The sequence below is a fragment of the Gopherus flavomarginatus genome, chromosome 16 (assembly GCF_025201925.1).
Source record: "Gopherus flavomarginatus isolate rGopFla2 chromosome 16, rGopFla2.mat.asm, whole genome shotgun sequence".
NCBI lineage: Eukaryota > Metazoa > Chordata > Testudines > Testudinidae > Gopherus > Gopherus flavomarginatus.
The window spans coordinates 23,166,236-23,182,080 of record NC_066632.1 but is presented as its reverse complement, the minus strand read 5'-3'; the positions used below and the strand labels follow the sequence as shown (position 1 = coordinate 23,182,080).

The 15,845-nt window shown below is 45.8% G+C and overlaps 1 protein-coding gene across 2 annotated transcripts; it reads right to left on the bottom strand.

Moving 5' to 3' along the window:
• Positions 1 to 1,139: 1,139 nt before the first annotated feature.
• LOC127035448 (keratin, type II cytoskeletal 5-like) lies at positions 1,140 to 7,828 on the bottom strand. Of its 2 annotated transcripts, XM_050925343.1 has the most exons (10): positions 7,313 to 7,828; positions 6,024 to 6,238; positions 4,191 to 4,251; positions 3,641 to 3,736; positions 3,226 to 3,390; positions 2,871 to 2,996; positions 2,058 to 2,278; positions 1,523 to 1,557; positions 1,352 to 1,411; positions 1,140 to 1,279 (listed from the first exon to the last, which is right to left on the bottom strand). In XM_050925343.1, the coding sequence occupies exons 1-10, from the start codon at positions 7,826 to 7,828 to the stop codon at positions 1,140 to 1,142; spliced, it is 1,635 nt and encodes a 544-aa protein (XP_050781300.1). The 2 variants fall into 2 exon arrangements, with proteins under 2 accessions (XP_050781300.1, XP_050781299.1); XM_050925342.1 differs by having other exon boundaries at positions 1,140 to 1,411.
• Positions 7,829 to 15,845: the final 8,017 nt, after the last annotated feature.

Here is a 15,845-nt window from a genome sequence, read left to right as displayed (position 1 = left end):
TGACTAGAAGCTTCCAACAACATGAGCTCCTGAGCCCAAAGAACAAACAATAGTGCGACATGTTTTATATACAACATAAGGCCGGATAACTTTCAATTCAAAGTCCGCTGGAAATAAAACAGTGGAAATTATGTGCAGTGTGAGATACAGATGTGGCAAATGCAGAACAAGGTGGGAACACCCGTTTGCACACAGAACTCAATACAATTTGGGTGAGCTAAAGCACAGCGTGTTGTAAATTTCTAGACAAGGAACCATTTGTTCAACTGAATAATGAAATAACCTGGGTGACATAAATAGGTGCCCAAGCTATGGAGAGAGAGAGCCATGTACATTGTGTCCTGTAATGGACTCAGATTTTGAAATATACATTAGAAATGAACAAGAAATAATGATCAGATGCCTGGTTCTACCATTATTCAGACAGTGCTTAACATAATGGCTCTCATGCCATTCTAAAACTTACACAACTGAGTTTTGGCATAAAAAATATCCAAATCCATGAACTACTCCTTAGTATGCAAGAAATGAAAATACCTGGGAAAGGGACGGCAGTTTTATTAGTTGCACTAGGTCTTGTTGAGGCTATTTTATCACCAGAGGTGATTCAGAAAATGGGGAAATCTTTTTATCTGGAAAAATTCAATATTTCACTGGAAGAAAGAGAGCCCCTAAATTGAATGTTTTTGAAGGAAACCCAAATTTTCCACATTTTGGGGGGAGATTTTGGCATGTTTGGCTGAAAACTTTTGGGTGAAAATTAACAGAAATGTTTGGGTTCGTCAAAAACATTCTTCTTTTCAGCTTTCCGTTTTCCAATGAAAAATTCAAAGTTTGTGAGGAAAACACACACATTCCACTGTCTGGAGAAATATGTACTTTCTCTTCTTGTTGGACAGAGGTTATAGTTTCTATGTGAGAGATAATAGATAGCAAGATTGAAAAAAGAACCGATTCAAGGCAATGTTTGGAAAATTCAGATATAGGCCAACATTTTTTAAGTTGGGTTTCTAAAGAGAAGATTAGAAAATGTTGCTTTTATTCAATATGGTGGTCCCATTCATAGGTCAGTAATGTGTCAGCATCAGGAAACCATGGAGATATTTCAATCAGGGTGCGAGGACTTTGAATTCTGAGTTTTAGCTCCTGTAGCTTCTTTTGGTGGAAGAGGTCGTTGAGATGAATTTCACGCTAGAGCCACTTCCGCCTCCGAGGCTCAATCCGCCGATGCCTCTTCCGCTTCCAGAGCTGAAGCTGCTTCCTCCAACACTGAGCCCGCCTCCCAGGCCAAGACTGCTTTCACCTCCAATGCAGACACTGCTTCCACCTCCCACGCCAAGGCCGCTTCCACCTCCAATGCCGAGACCGCTTCTGCTTCCATAGCCACCTCCAACATTTGAGCTGACCACAGCTGCAAAAAGAAAGCACCATGTGTTTAGATCTCACTGGATGGTGGCCACTGAGTAGCAAATGGAGACTAAAGCAAGGCAGTTTGTACAATATATGAATTCCAGTGACTTACAAATATTCACTGCACCTACACCATCTCCACACAGCCTGTTAGGGAAGAGAAGAGAGGAAAGTAAGAATTCAAGTGATGTCCATTGACATTGCTGGTTGAAAAAAGTAGAAAAATGTCCATGACATTTTTCATCAAGTAGTTGAATTTTTGTGCAGAAAACAGGCACTTTCCAGGAAAATTTTCAGTTAGCCGCCACCCACCCCTCCATTTTCCAACTACAAAAATAGTTTTGACAGAAGCCTTTTGACCAGCCTTAGGGGTTTGGGTTTTTTTTTTTTTGACATTTCAAAAAAGCGAAACCTCTCTACACGCTGGCTGACAAACAGAAAAAATAATTTCATAAAAAAAAATTTTAAATTGCTAATTTATTTTACCCAAATTTCAAAACTTTTTGACCAAGTTTTTCATTAACATTTCAGTTGATTCTAGCATAAAGAGAAGTTGCTTCGGGGGGAAGTTTTCAGAAAAGCTGAGCACCTGCAGTTTCCATTGACCTCATTAAAATCCGGACATGAATATGCTGCATTTCACCCACCTGCTCTCCTCTCCTTCTAGCAACTTCCTGTAGGTGGCGATTTCGATATCCAGTGCCAGCTTGACATTCATCAGCTCCTGGTACTCCCGCAGCTGACGCGCCAAATCTCCCTTGGCCTTCTGCAGGGCATCCTCCAGCTCAGCCAGTTTGCCCTGGGCATCCTTGAGGGCCAGTTCACCGCGCTCCTCAGCCTCAGCAACGGCTGCTTGCAGGTTGGCGCACTATGGCAGAGAAGAACATCGATCTAAACTTCCACAGGAAACATCAAACCATTCTGCCTTCCCAGTACACAATTGCCTGGGTGCAGATCAAGCTGGAATAATCTATGAGCATCTCATCTCTTCCCATCAACTTTTCTACATTTTGGAATAGATCATCAACTGGTGTAAATCTTCCTAGCTCCATTAACTTTAGCAGAACGTGGCTGATTGACAGCACTGAAAATTTGGCTTTCCGTGTTTCAATCTAACATGTGTGCAATCATTTCCAGGGGCTGCAATGGGGGAAACATTAGGGATAGTATCATGCAGCTTAACCCTTTGAAGTCCAGATTGCCAGCTGGCCTAAAGTGCATTGACTTCATTGACACTGAGTTTCTGGCCCTGTATTATTTATTCATTTTATTTATAAGCATTAAAATCTGGTCAAATCCTAGTGGTATTTTTACTTTGAGACCAAAGGGGACAAATTCAGTTCTGGTGCAGCAGAAATCAACTGGGTTCCATTTGCATCCTTCTTGGCCTAAGACTTGGAACTGCGATAATGAAGCACCTGCCCACAAAATACCCTCCCGTGTTTTCCGCAGCGCCCTACCTGTCTTTTCACATTGTCAATTTCATTCCGCAGTCTCTGGACGATTCGGTTCAGCTCTGAGATCTCATGCTTGGTGTTGCGGAGGTCATCCCCGTGTCTGCCAGCGGTAACCTGCAGTTCTTCGTACTGCCGGACACAAAGGGACACACAAATCACGTTAAAGTCCATCCTCTTTGGGGCAAGTGTTGCATGGTATTACGTGCGTGCAGTGACTAGCACAATTGGTCACCACCTAATCCCTGATTGGTACCTCTGAATGCTCAGTGACACAAATCAGAAAGCACAATAATAGTGATATACAAGAGGACATGCAGTGAGTTGGAACTCAGCCCTCTGTTGGTGTATGGGGACTCACCTTAGTTTGGTACCAAGATTCAGCCTCAGCTCGGCTCCTGTTAGCGATCTCCTCGTACTGCGCTTTGACTTCAGCAATGATGCCGTCCAGGTCCAGGTCTCGGTTGTTGTCCATAGACAGAACAACGGAGGTGTTGGAGATTTGTATCTGCATCTGAGCCAGTTCCTGCAATTTATGCCAATATTCGGGTGAACTGTGAATCAAAGAGACTTCTCCTCATTGGTAGACAACTGAACGTTTCACCGTGTACAATATACAGATGCTATAGCCTAAGGTAAGGGGCTGCCACTCAAACAACTATCAGGAACAGTAAAGACAGCCCATGTCATTGCAAAAAAAGCTTCAGAATTTTGATTGTCACTGGGAAACTTAATTTGAAACCCTCTGAAAGAGACCTCGTGCTGCTAGCACTTACCTCTTCGTACACGGCTCTCAAGAAATTGATCTCATCAGTCAGGGAATCCACCTTGGCAACCAGCTCCACCTTGTTCATGTAGGCACCGTCCACATCCTGAAAGACAGTAATGGACCGAAATGAGCAAAGCACTTCCATTACCAGGCCAGCAACGTGATTAGCTCCAAACTCATTTTCTAGAGGAGAATAAATGTAAAGGATTTTCTAACGGCTGTTAATAGTGTTGTGGCTGAAGGGCTGATCTGAGAGGTCTGGTGGTTAAAACATTGGACTGATGCTCTGAAGAGCTAGGCTCAGTTCCCAGGTGTGCTACTGATTCCCTTTGTAATGTTGGACAAGGCCCTTAGATCTGCCTGTGCTGCACTTCCATTGGGCTAATAATCCTCCCTTTCTCCCACCTTTTGTCTGTCTTCTCTATTGCAAGCTCTTTGGGGCAAGGCCTGCCTCTCTCTGTGTGTCTGTACAGCACCTTGCACAATGATGCCTGGATCTCTAGGTGTTGCTGAAAGACAAACAATAATAACGCTTGCATTGCACAAAGGACACTCACCTTCTTGAGTGTTACAAACTCATTCTCGGCAGTTGTGCGCTTGTTGATTTCATCTTCGTACCTAATGGAATGGGGCAGAGGGAATGTTTGAGTAGGCAAGTAACTGACCAAGATCATTGCAGCCTGTTAGAATAAACTTCCCCGAGAGCATTTTGTGTGCGTGCTAATCTCAGCTGTCACCAGGATCTGAATTTTAGTTTTCAGGATAACTCAGGCAATGATCCATGTGTCAACACTAAACCAGTTAAAACATGCAAACTGATGTCTATAGAAAAGTGCTCCAGATCAGTGGCTCTCAACCTTTCCAGGCTACTGTACCCCTTTTAGGAGTCTGATTTGTCTTGCGTACCCCCAAGTTGCACCTCACTTAAAAATCACTTGCTTACAAAACCAGATATTAAAAGACAAAAGTGTCCCAGCACTGAAAAATTGATGACTTCTTCATTTTCCCCATATAATTATAAGATAAATCAATTGGAGTACAAATATTGTATTTACATTTCAGTGTATAGTATATAGAGCAATATAAACAAGTCATTTTCTGTATGAAATTTTAGTCTGTACTGACTTCACGAGTGTTTTTTATGTAGCCTGGGGTAAAACTAGGCACAGATCTAGATGAATACCCCCTGGAGTACATGTACCCCTGGTTGAGAAATATCGCTCTAGATAAAACCTTCTGTTCTTTTTCTCTCTTCCTGTCAGTCAGTCATTCTCACTGCTTCTTCCCTTACAGTTTAAGGATGCAGTCTCCCATAGTCTAATGCCCGTGAGTTATCTTACTCAGATCAATAAATTCATTCATAACTCTTTGTAGATTCTGCACCTAACGTGTCATCTACAAAATACTGTTATACTTGGACTTCTTGTCCCTTCACTCTATAGAGAGATTTTTAACTTTTCCAATTAACCATGGGAAAGTGATATAATCCATATATTATAAGATAAAACAACGGAGAGTCTTTGTGGCACCTTAGAGACTAACAAATTTATTTGAGCATAAGCTTTTGTGGGCTAAAACCCACTTCATCAGATGCGTGGTGTGAAAAAGCTTATGCCCAAATACATTTGTTAGTCTCTAAGGTGCCACAAGGACTCCCCGTTGTTTTTCTGATATAGACTAACACAGCTACCCCTCTGAAAACCTCTCAGGCCACTCAGTAACAGACCTGAAGGTGGCAATTTTGCAACAGAAAGATTTCAAAAACAGACTCCAACGAGAAACTGCTGAGCTTGAATTGATTTGCAAACTAGATACCATTAAATCTGGTTTGAATAGGAAATGGGAATGGCTGAGTCATTACACTACTTGAATCTATTTCCTCATGATAACTATCCTTACACCTCTTGTAATTGACCATCTTGATTATCACCACAGAAGTTTTTTTCCTGCTGATAACAGGTCATCTTAATTAATTAGCCTCTTAGAGCTGGTATGGCATCTTCTCTGTATATATATATATATATATATATATATATATATATATATATATATATATATATATATATTATTCTTATAAATTCCATTCTATGCATCCGATGAAGTGGGCTGTAGCCCACGAAAGCTTATGCTCAAATAAATGTGTTAGTCTCCAAGATGCCACCAGTACTCCTGTTCTTTTTACGGATACAGACTAACACGGCTGCTACTCTGAAACCTCTGAAAACTGTCACATTATAAGAGGTCTCTCTCTAGTGACCTTGCAATTGGTGATTTGTTAGTCTTGTCCCTTCCTTATCAGACTGATATTACAGTGCGGATGTACTATTTTTTTTTTATTTAAACACTCCGGATTCTATGGTGATGGGGAGCAGCTAGAAAGATGGACTTACCTGTTCTTGAAATCCTCCACCACGTTTTGCATGTTGTTCAGCTCCCCTTCAAGTCTTCCTCTCTCATTCATCAGATTGTTCAGCTGCCTCCTGAGATTACCGATGTAATTTTCAAAGAGGGGCTCAATGTTGTTTTTCACGGTTTTTTGTCCCTGTTCCTGCAGCAGGCTCCATTTGGTTTCCAGCACCCTATTTTGCTGCTCGAGGAATCGGACCTGAAAAGCACAAGGATCCAGAAGATGCTAAAATGGTTCCATAAAAGTATTAAAATAATAGGGGTCATCCAGGTTAACTCCCATGCATGTTTAGGGTCCAATCCTGCAAGGCACTGAGCACTTCCTGAGAAATGCTGAGTGCCCTCCGCTCTCACTGAGATCCTACGAACTAGTGAGCAAGACTGGCAGTCGCAAGGAAGATAGTCAGGGCCAGATCTTCAGCTGGTGTAAATGGGTGTAGCAAATTTGACTTCAAGGACCTTGCCCATATGTCAATCTAATTAGAAGCCGATTCCCCTGTTCCTTATACCATATTCCTCCCCACTAAACAATCAGGACAAGATAGCGATGAAGTCTTATATCCTCGCCATTTACACCTGTGCAAAGTGGGTTTTAAAATGATGCCTGGATAGATTGGTTGTATTTTGCACGTGTTTTGCATAGGTGCAAATGATGACACAGGGGACAAGGCAGGAGAAAAATAATCCCTTAAGTGGAAAATAAATCTAAAATATTTATTACTGGGCTGAGTACAAAAAAGTCCACAAGACAGTTTAACATTTGCTTTGACCACTAATGCATGCAGATTGGTCAACAAGAACATCAAGGTTTTTGTTATGCTCCTGTTTCTGCTTGTTCTGGCAAATCTGATGCAATCAACAAAGAGGTGACCAGGATGCTGTCAAGTAGATAAGTCCTCAAAATACCTGGACTTTAAAAGAACCACCTAACTCTAATTGCATTGTTTCAATGTTACCTTTCCAACTTAACAAGAAAATTCAAGTCTGGAGGTGTGGTTCCCTGATAACTTAAATGGGCAGGGCTCCACTGACTGGCCATTTGACGGCTCTTTGATTAATAACACAAGATAATAGTCAGTAACTGCCTTTTCAGGCCAGATGCTGATGTCAACTGCAGTGGACTGATAGACCTGCCTCAAATGAGTGGGGTTATGCCAGATTCGCCCCCCGGCTCTGTTTGTGGATGAGCAGACAATGCTGATAAGGAAATGCAATTGCTTTTTCTCCCCATTGAACAATCAGGACAAGATATTGATGAAATCTTATATCTCACCTTGTCAATGAAGGAGGCGAATTGGTTGTTGAGGGTCTTGATTTGCTCCTTCTCCTCTTTACGCACCCTCTGGATGGTGGGGTCGATTTCCAAGTTGAGAGGTGTTAGAAGGCTCTGGTTGACGGTTACTTCTTGGATCCCTCCAGGTGGACAAACAGGGAACCCAAGGCCAACTCTTCCCCCACCAAACCCAGCGCCAGCTAACCCATAGCCGCCGCCTGCTCCACTACCGAAACCGAATCCGTAGCCAGCGCCAACTGGACCTGGAGCACCACACAGGAAGCCACCATTGCTTCCAGCCATGGAGATTCTTTTAGATCCGCCTAGGTTGTAGAGGCTTCTGCTGCCAAAGCAACTGCCACCGCCAACAACCCTTCCAGCACCAGCACCGTAACCTCCGGCCCGGGATACAGAACATGAGCTGTAGCTGGTGCGGCAGCTGTTTGGGATGATGGCAGAAGAGGCACTGAAGCCCTGTTTTCCTCTCTGGACCCTTACAGTGGATTGGCGAGACATTGTAGCTGGTCTGGGTAAAATGGAAGTAGTGGAAGGAAGGAAGGAGTGAGCTTTCTGGAGAAGAGAACAGAACAAAGAGAAGGGTGAACCTCTGTTCTTTAAGGGCTGAGGCTACCTCTTTTATTTGCTTGAGGAACTGGGATTGGCTTCGTGATGTGAATTATCTTCCTGATTAATTGGGCTTGGTATGCCCTGCAGCATTCTGAACAGTGAGGTCACTCCACCTACACACCCCTGTCTAATGAAATAGTTGCATTTTGGAGCAACACTCCTGTCATTTGGAAATAGCTGTCGCCTTTTGGCCTCTGCATAGGCAACAAGAAAGGCGGTGTCAAAGAGTTCACAGTGTGTGCTAGTCATTTGGGGCCCAGAGAACAAACTGCTGACATGTCTCGCTATTACACTGCTTGTTCAGCCCTTATGCTTTGCCATTTCCAAGCCTAGTCCCAGCACGCCCATCTCGATCTTAAAAGCAAGGTGTTTTCGCCTGTATTATTCAAGGCGCAAAGCTAGCATTTTATAAGATACATTTATAAGATTTAAATTTATTTATAAGATAAATATGTTCCATATGCAAAATGGGTTTCCTCCACTCACTGCAGCAGAGAGAGAGAATAAAACATTCTGTTCTAGATGTTTTTAAACCCTTTCGTTTTACATGAGACTCACCGTGGAACTAGATTTTCAAAAGAGCTCAGTTCCAGAGAGGGGCTAAATCAGAGGTGGGCAAACTACAGCCTGCGGGCCACTTCCAGCCCTCCAGCTGGTTTCATCTGGCCCTCAAGTTCCAGCTGGGGAGTGGGGTCTGGGGCGTACCCTGCTCCCACGCTCCAACCGGGGAGCGGGGTCAGAGGTTGCACCACGTGCACGTGCTGAGGCTCCGTGAAGCAGCAGCATGTCCTCCCTCTGGCTCCTACATTTAGAGGCAGCCAGGGGGCTCTGCACGCTGCCCCTGCCCCAAGCGCCACCCCCGCAGCTCCCATTGGTTGGGAGCTGCGGCAAACGGGAGCTGCAGGGGTGACACCTGCGGATAGGGCCGCGCACAGAGCTGGAGAAGGGACATGCCCTTGCTTCCAGGTGCTGCTTGAGGTAAGCAACGCCCAGTGCCTGCACCTCTGACCCCTCCTGTGCCCCAACCCCCTGCCCCAGCCCTGACCCCTCTCCTGCACCCAACCCCCCAGCCCCAGCACCCTGAACTCCTCATTTCTGGCCCCACCCCAGCCAGCACCCCCAGCCAGAGCCCTCACTCCCTCCTGCACCCCAACCCCAGTTTCATGAGCATTCATGGCCCGCCATACAATTCCATACCCAGATGTGGCCCTCGGGCCAAAAGGTTTGCCCACCCCCCTGGCCAAAATAAAAGTCAGATTTCTAATGCTGAGCTCTTTTGAAAATGTATCCATATATAAAAACCCATAAAACAGAGGGATCTGGTGGAAGGGTAGCCATGGCAGGTAGCGCTGGTGGAGAATTTGTCACCGAAAGGGTGTGTGACCAAAATTTGCTGACTCGTCAAAGCTATGATAATGGCTTTTTAAAAAAAGTTTCAAATTCTGGAAATGGCCCTTTTGTTTTTTGGTGGGCTGAGAGTTTTCTTTCAAAATTTCATTTAAATTCTCCTAAAGAAAAGGAGAACAAAATGTCAAAAATCAAAACAAAAAGGTTCAGAATTTTCAAATGAAATGTTTCAACGGACCTGAACGGACTTATTTTTTTTCACTTTCTGGATTCACAGAAATCGTTGGGACTTTGACTTTTTCGTTTTGATTTGGAAAGAGAAAATGTTTCAAAATCTAGAAAAATCATACGGGATTGAAAAACCTGCCGGAGTGGTAGGTGAATAACATGGGTGCAATGTTCGGAGTGCTAAATCAAGCAACTGAAAACAAATCAGGGAATTCCAGAAGGTAATGTCACTCCAGCAATGGTAACACAGCAGTACAGTATATTTTATAATATGTGCTCAAAACAAAGACTGATACATTAAGAGGCTCTACGTCTCAATCTTTTCCATAGGGTCACATCACAAGAACTTCCTCCCATATAGCAAAGCTCGAACCAGGCGTTCTCTCCCTTTTAGGAGTACGAGAATAGTAGGATGGTCACAACCTAGGGAGGTGGTGGAATCTCCTTCTGTAGAGATTTTTAAGGCCCAGTTTGACAAAGCCCTGGCTGAGATGATTTAGTTGGGGTCGATCCTGCATTGAGAAAGGGATTGGACTAGATACCTCCTGAGGTCTCTTCCAACTCTGATATTATATGATTCTATGATTCTAACCCTTGACACAAATGTTTGTCATCTCCCTGGGAGTCATGACATCCCCCACTGTCCCAGGTTGAGAGATGCTGCATCATGTTATTTCTCTGATGTGCAAAAAAAAAAAAAAAAAAAGGAATAGAAAATACTACACATGCCAGAACCCCAGTTGATGTAAACTGGTGTTGCACCACTGGCATCAACGGGCTGCACCCCACAATTGGTGTAAATCAGTGTGGCACCACTAAAATCATTGGGCCACAGCGTCAGAGGGGGTAAATTGTCAGAGCTTCTCCGAAGTCAATGAACCTACGGTGATTTGCCCTAGCTGCCCATCTGGGCACGTATGTAGAGAACGGTTGAGATAATGTTGCTGAAACAGCCTTGAATGCCCTGAGTTCTGAGTGACAAGGCAGGTGAGTTAATATATTACCACACCCACCTTGCCTCTCTGATATCCTGGGACCCACACGGCTACAACTACACTGCGTTTTGAGTGTCTGATCTTGCAGCTTGGTTACTCCATTCGCGATATTTTGTATGTGTTTAGGCTGAGATTTTCCACAGCTGCCATTAAAATCAATGGAAACTGGGTGCACACGTCCCCTAGCTTGCTTTGAAATAGCTCAGTCTTCATTTCTTTAGAGGGAACAAAGAAAGAGATTGGAAATGATACATCAGCAACCCCTCCATCAGCTCTCTTTCGGCTCCCAGCACCTCCTGCACACCGGTAGCCCCGCCAATCAGCGCCTCCTGCTCCCTTCCCACTCCTCCCAATCAGCTGTTTCCTGGTGTGCAGGAGGCTCTGGGGGAAAGGGGAGAAGAGAGGGCAGAGTAGGCCCAGGGGAGGGGGTGGGAAGGGGTGTAGTTGCCACACCTGTAAAATTAAGGAAATCATCCGTTGAGTATGTTTAATAGGCCATTTTCAAATAGCCATATCCCTGTTAAATTAAAATCGTTACCCTGCTGCCCAATCAATCAAAGACACTAGTCCTTCATTAGGACAAACGCCTTTCCTAATTTTGCCATTTAAACTGCAGCCCATTTTGCTGTAACCTTGCCTCAATAGAATATTTTTAATCTCGAAAAACAAAGGAAGACTTTTAATTCACATTTTCTGGGATGTAGGTGGGGAGACACCGTGCAGCAGAAAGGGGGAAAGGGGCTCATTTTGGAAGGAGGTGAATGCTTTGTGAAGACAAGGGGGTCAGAAACAGAGCCGGCTCTAGCCATTTTGCTGCCCCAAGCACAGTGGCATGCTGCGGGGGGCACTCTGCCTCTCGCCTGGTCCTGCGGCTCTGGTGGACCTCCCGCAGGCGTGCCTGCGGACACTCCACCGGAGTCGCGGGACCAGCAGACCCTCCACAGGCACACTTGCGGTAGGTCCACCGGAGCCGCCTGCCGCCCTCCCGGCGACAGGCAGAGCGCCCCGAGCGGCATGCCGCCCCAAGCACGCGCTTGGCACGCTGGGGCCTGGAGCCAGCCCTGGTTAGAACTGAAACTGGTTTGCAATACTATTTATACCGGCTTCTAGAATGCAACCTGCTGATTTTTTGTACTTGTATGTAGTCAATTGTTACCAATTCTCTTTGGCTCTTTTGATCCGGATTTTCCCTGCACATGACAAGGAGGTTTAGCAATGGCAAACATCTTTCTCGGCTTTTTGCTGCAGGCTTCTCTTCCTGCAAGTCCCCTTCTTTGCTTTTGGATTCACAGTGGATTCAGCTGGCAAACTGGAAAATAGGTAATCTGGGTTTTGTCCAGTTTCAAACTGACATTCATGCGGGGGGATGTTTTTAGACAGTATGTGCATTCCAGGTAATTCAAAAAGTATATGATTCATGCCCAATCTGTTTACACAGGCAGAGTGATCTCACAAACACATACTCCTGGGAAACCTCCAGTCCTATTGTTAACATGTCTAAGAATCAGCAGACTGTAACAATGAGATGGTGAAACGATTAGGGATGAGTCCTGAATGGCAGTGAACACCCTGATCTCCCACTAACTTGCAATGGGGACACATCTGTAGTCCCAGAAAGATTTTGTGTTCTGTACTGATGGGTGTTCATCTTTGTTTCTTTAAAACCTATTGGGTGAAATATTATTTTTAAAATAATATGAAACGCTAAATGTCAAAAAAAATTATGAGAGACAAGGCGGGTGAGGTAATATCTTTTATTGGACCAGTTTCTGTTGGTGGAAGAGAGAAAGTTTTGAGCTATACAGAGCTCTTCTTCAGGTCTGGGAAAGGTAATCAGAGTGTCACAGCTAAATACAAGGTGGAACAGATTGTTGTAATGAGACATAAAACCAATGTCTCTATTGAGTCCATGATTTTTGGTGTTTACCAGAATTGTGAACATAAGAATGATCATACTGGGGCAAACCAAATGTCCATCTAGCTCAGTTTCCTGTCTTCCAACAGTGGCCAATGCCAGGTGCCCCGGAGGGAATGAACAGAACAGGGAATCATCAAGTGATCTATCCCCTGCCACCCAATTCACAGCCTCTGGCAAACAGAGGTTAGGGACATCATCCCTGCCCATCCTGGCTAATAGCCACTGATGGACCTATCCTCCATGAACTTATCTAGTTCTTTTTTGAACCCTGAATTTCAGCTCCAGGCCTGTCTTCTGAAGGTGCTGGATGGGTTTCCTTTGAGGACGAAGACTGAGAGGTCAGATATGGAGTGATCGCTTTGTGAAAAGTCATCAACCACCGGTGACAGGGTGTTTTTGTCTTTTATCATTTTTCTGTGCCAGTTCATTCGAGAGTGTAGCGATTGTCTCATTCAACCCACATTGTTGTTGGGGCGTTTGATGCACTGGATGACGTACGTTTTTTGCAGCTATTATACTGTAAGTGTGGACTTTTGAGTTAAGCTAGGGTCAGATTCTGCAACCTCCACTCATGTGAGCACCCCACCCGGGGCCTGATTCTCTTCCCAATTACACACCCTGTGCTTCCAGGCATGTCAACAAGAGCACCTTTCAGAGGCAGATGCCTGCTTTGACATTGGATGAATCTGGTTTTAAGATAGGCCTCCCCTCTCTTTCCCCTGGCCTGTTCCAGCCTCTTTGTACCAGTCAGTTGCAGTTAGTGGAGTTACAGCCATGTAAAACCGGTGTGAGAGGAGAAGGCGGCTCGTTGGGTTCCAGGCAGTGGCGGCTCCCAGCACCAGCGCACCAAGCCCGTGCCTGGGGTGGCAAGCCGCGGGGGGCACCCTGCCAGTCCCTGCGAGGGCTGCAGTCAGACAGCCTTGGCGGCTTGCCTGCGGCAGGTCCGCCGGCCCCGCGGATTTGGCAGCAATTCGGCGGCAGGTACGCTGAAGCTGCGAGACCGGTGGACCTGCCGCAGGCAAGCTGCCGAATCCGCATTATCAGCGGACCTCCCGCAGATATGCTGCCAAAGGCTGCCAGGCTGCCGTGCTTGGGGTGGCAGAAAAGCTAGAGCCACCCCTGGTTCCAGGACGATTGCAGGACATGACCCTAGAGATATTATTCCCTTAGCCCAGATCCTGAAAACAGTCATAGGTCAAAGCACACAACAGACCCTTTTGTACACTGCAGCAGGGTCCACGTGCCCAGTTAGTGCACCATAAATTGACACCCCAACTCACTGTGCACTGAGTCTCCATGTAGACAAGCCCTCATATTGGTTAGTTATCTCATAGACTCGCCTTTGCACTAATATCTCACACAAGTATGTTAGACTAGCAATGCAGGTGGTTCAATCCGGCATTTCAGCTCTTCAGGCCCAGTCCTGCAAACTTTTACTCATCTGAATAGACTTATTCATAGTCCCAGAAACCACGAGTAAAGGATAGTCCCATAAGTAAGAGAATGCAGGATCAAGCCCAAAGGATATTTGATTTGCAGACAATATTCTGGGCCTGATTTTCATCTGCCTTGCACTTTGGGTCATCTGCTGCACCTGTGCAGATGTAACCCACTGGTGAGCCTGTTGCAGATCCCCCTCTTCGCTTGATCCGCACAGGATACGAGTCTATCATCACAGCAGCTTGTGGGCTTTAGCTCGAGTTGTAGCAGCTCATCCTTTTAGCTCTGTAGGGCTGCAGTGCATCAGCAAAGACAGCAGCCATTCGCTTGTATTCCCTTTGCACAACCGCGAATGACCACACAAACCGCAGAGCAGTGGAGAATTAAGACCTCAGGTTTAAACGGTTTCCTCCCCTGCTGGGTGAAAAATAGGGAGCCAGAAGTAGTTTATGACTGCATCCAGTCCCCCTGTACCTATGCATATGGCAATCACCTACTGAAATCCCATAGACTTCTTTGAAAATCCCAGCCCTTGACACCAAGCTGCATTGCAAAACTCACTGGTTACCCCTTTTACTTTTGCAACATGTCTTTCTAGCCAAAGAACATACTAGCTGGGGTGGAGACCATTGCAGAAAGAAAACTCTTCTAACCAACTTAAAAGGAAATAAATGAAACTTTCTATTCAGCATTTACCAAAGGGTGGGGACTGTCATTCATCAGAAAGGAATTCCAAGGAGAAGCCACAGATAAAAGGCAGAAGTAAAGTGCAAGGAGCTGCAGCTACAGGTTTGGGGTGACTGATCATGACAATACAGCCCCCACCCTAGACTGTTGTCGAAACACTGTGTTTCTTAGTAGCTGGCTGGAGGAATTTATTAGGCACACCGTGTGAACGAATGCACCTTTCAGAGGCAGATGTCTGTTCTGTCATTGAGCTCATCTGGCCTGAAGGTGAGGGCCTCCTCACCTTCCCCAGGACCGCTCCAACCTCTGTGGCTACCTCCACACTTGCAGGTAGGGGTGTGATTCCCCACTTGCGTACACATTCTTATGGTCGTGTGCCGAAGACAGTAATGTAGGTGCAGTAACAAGGAGCAGCTGCATGGGCTAGCTGCCCTGAGTGCAAACCCACCTGGACCTCTTGGGTATGTAATCAGGGCATCTAGCAAACTTTTTTAACATGCAAACTCAATCAGAGTTAGAGCAAATATGTCTGTGGGAGCTGGGAATCTCACCCCTAACTCCAAGTGTAGACATAACCTTAGTCCCAATCCATCCTTGCAGCGGGAGCAGAGACTGGCCTGATCCCACCAGCTGAGAATTCCTCTTACATGGTACATTGAAGCAGCACCGGCTATGCTGTTTTCTCCACTACTTCTGCCTCTCAGCCCCAGCGGGGGGGTGAAACCAGAGCTCAACGCCGATCCCGCAGTCGTGGCACGGTGCGCGGCGGGGCCGTGCAGGGTTGTTGTGCGCTTGCACGAGCATGAGCTTGTACAGCTGCGAGCGTGAGATCAGTGGGCCTCAGCACGAGTGTCAGAGCTGGGGGTGGTCCTCCTCTGCATGGAGTGGGAAGTCTGAAGCCCCTTCGTGCCAGCTCTCATAGTCGCGAATGCATGGGGGTAAGAAAAAGAGTGGGGCATGGCTATACCAGAGGAGATAGTCTTGTGTATGTGTCAAAGAGCCACAGGATCTGTGCCGAGCCCCAGCTTTTCAACTGTCTCTTGGAGGGTTTCTTTATCCCAGGCCCTAGCAGAGTGTCAGAGGCACAAGGGTGGGCTTCTGTGAAACAAGACAACAATGTCATACTTCCAGCCTGCTGCCTAAAACACCCGAGTATAACAGGCCTCATTCATACCAACTGGTGAAACCCTGGAGCAACAACACTGAGGTTAATGGGGCCAGATTCTGCTCTCATTTACACTGGCACCAATCCAGAGTTACTCCACTGCCTATTATGGAATTACTTCAGATT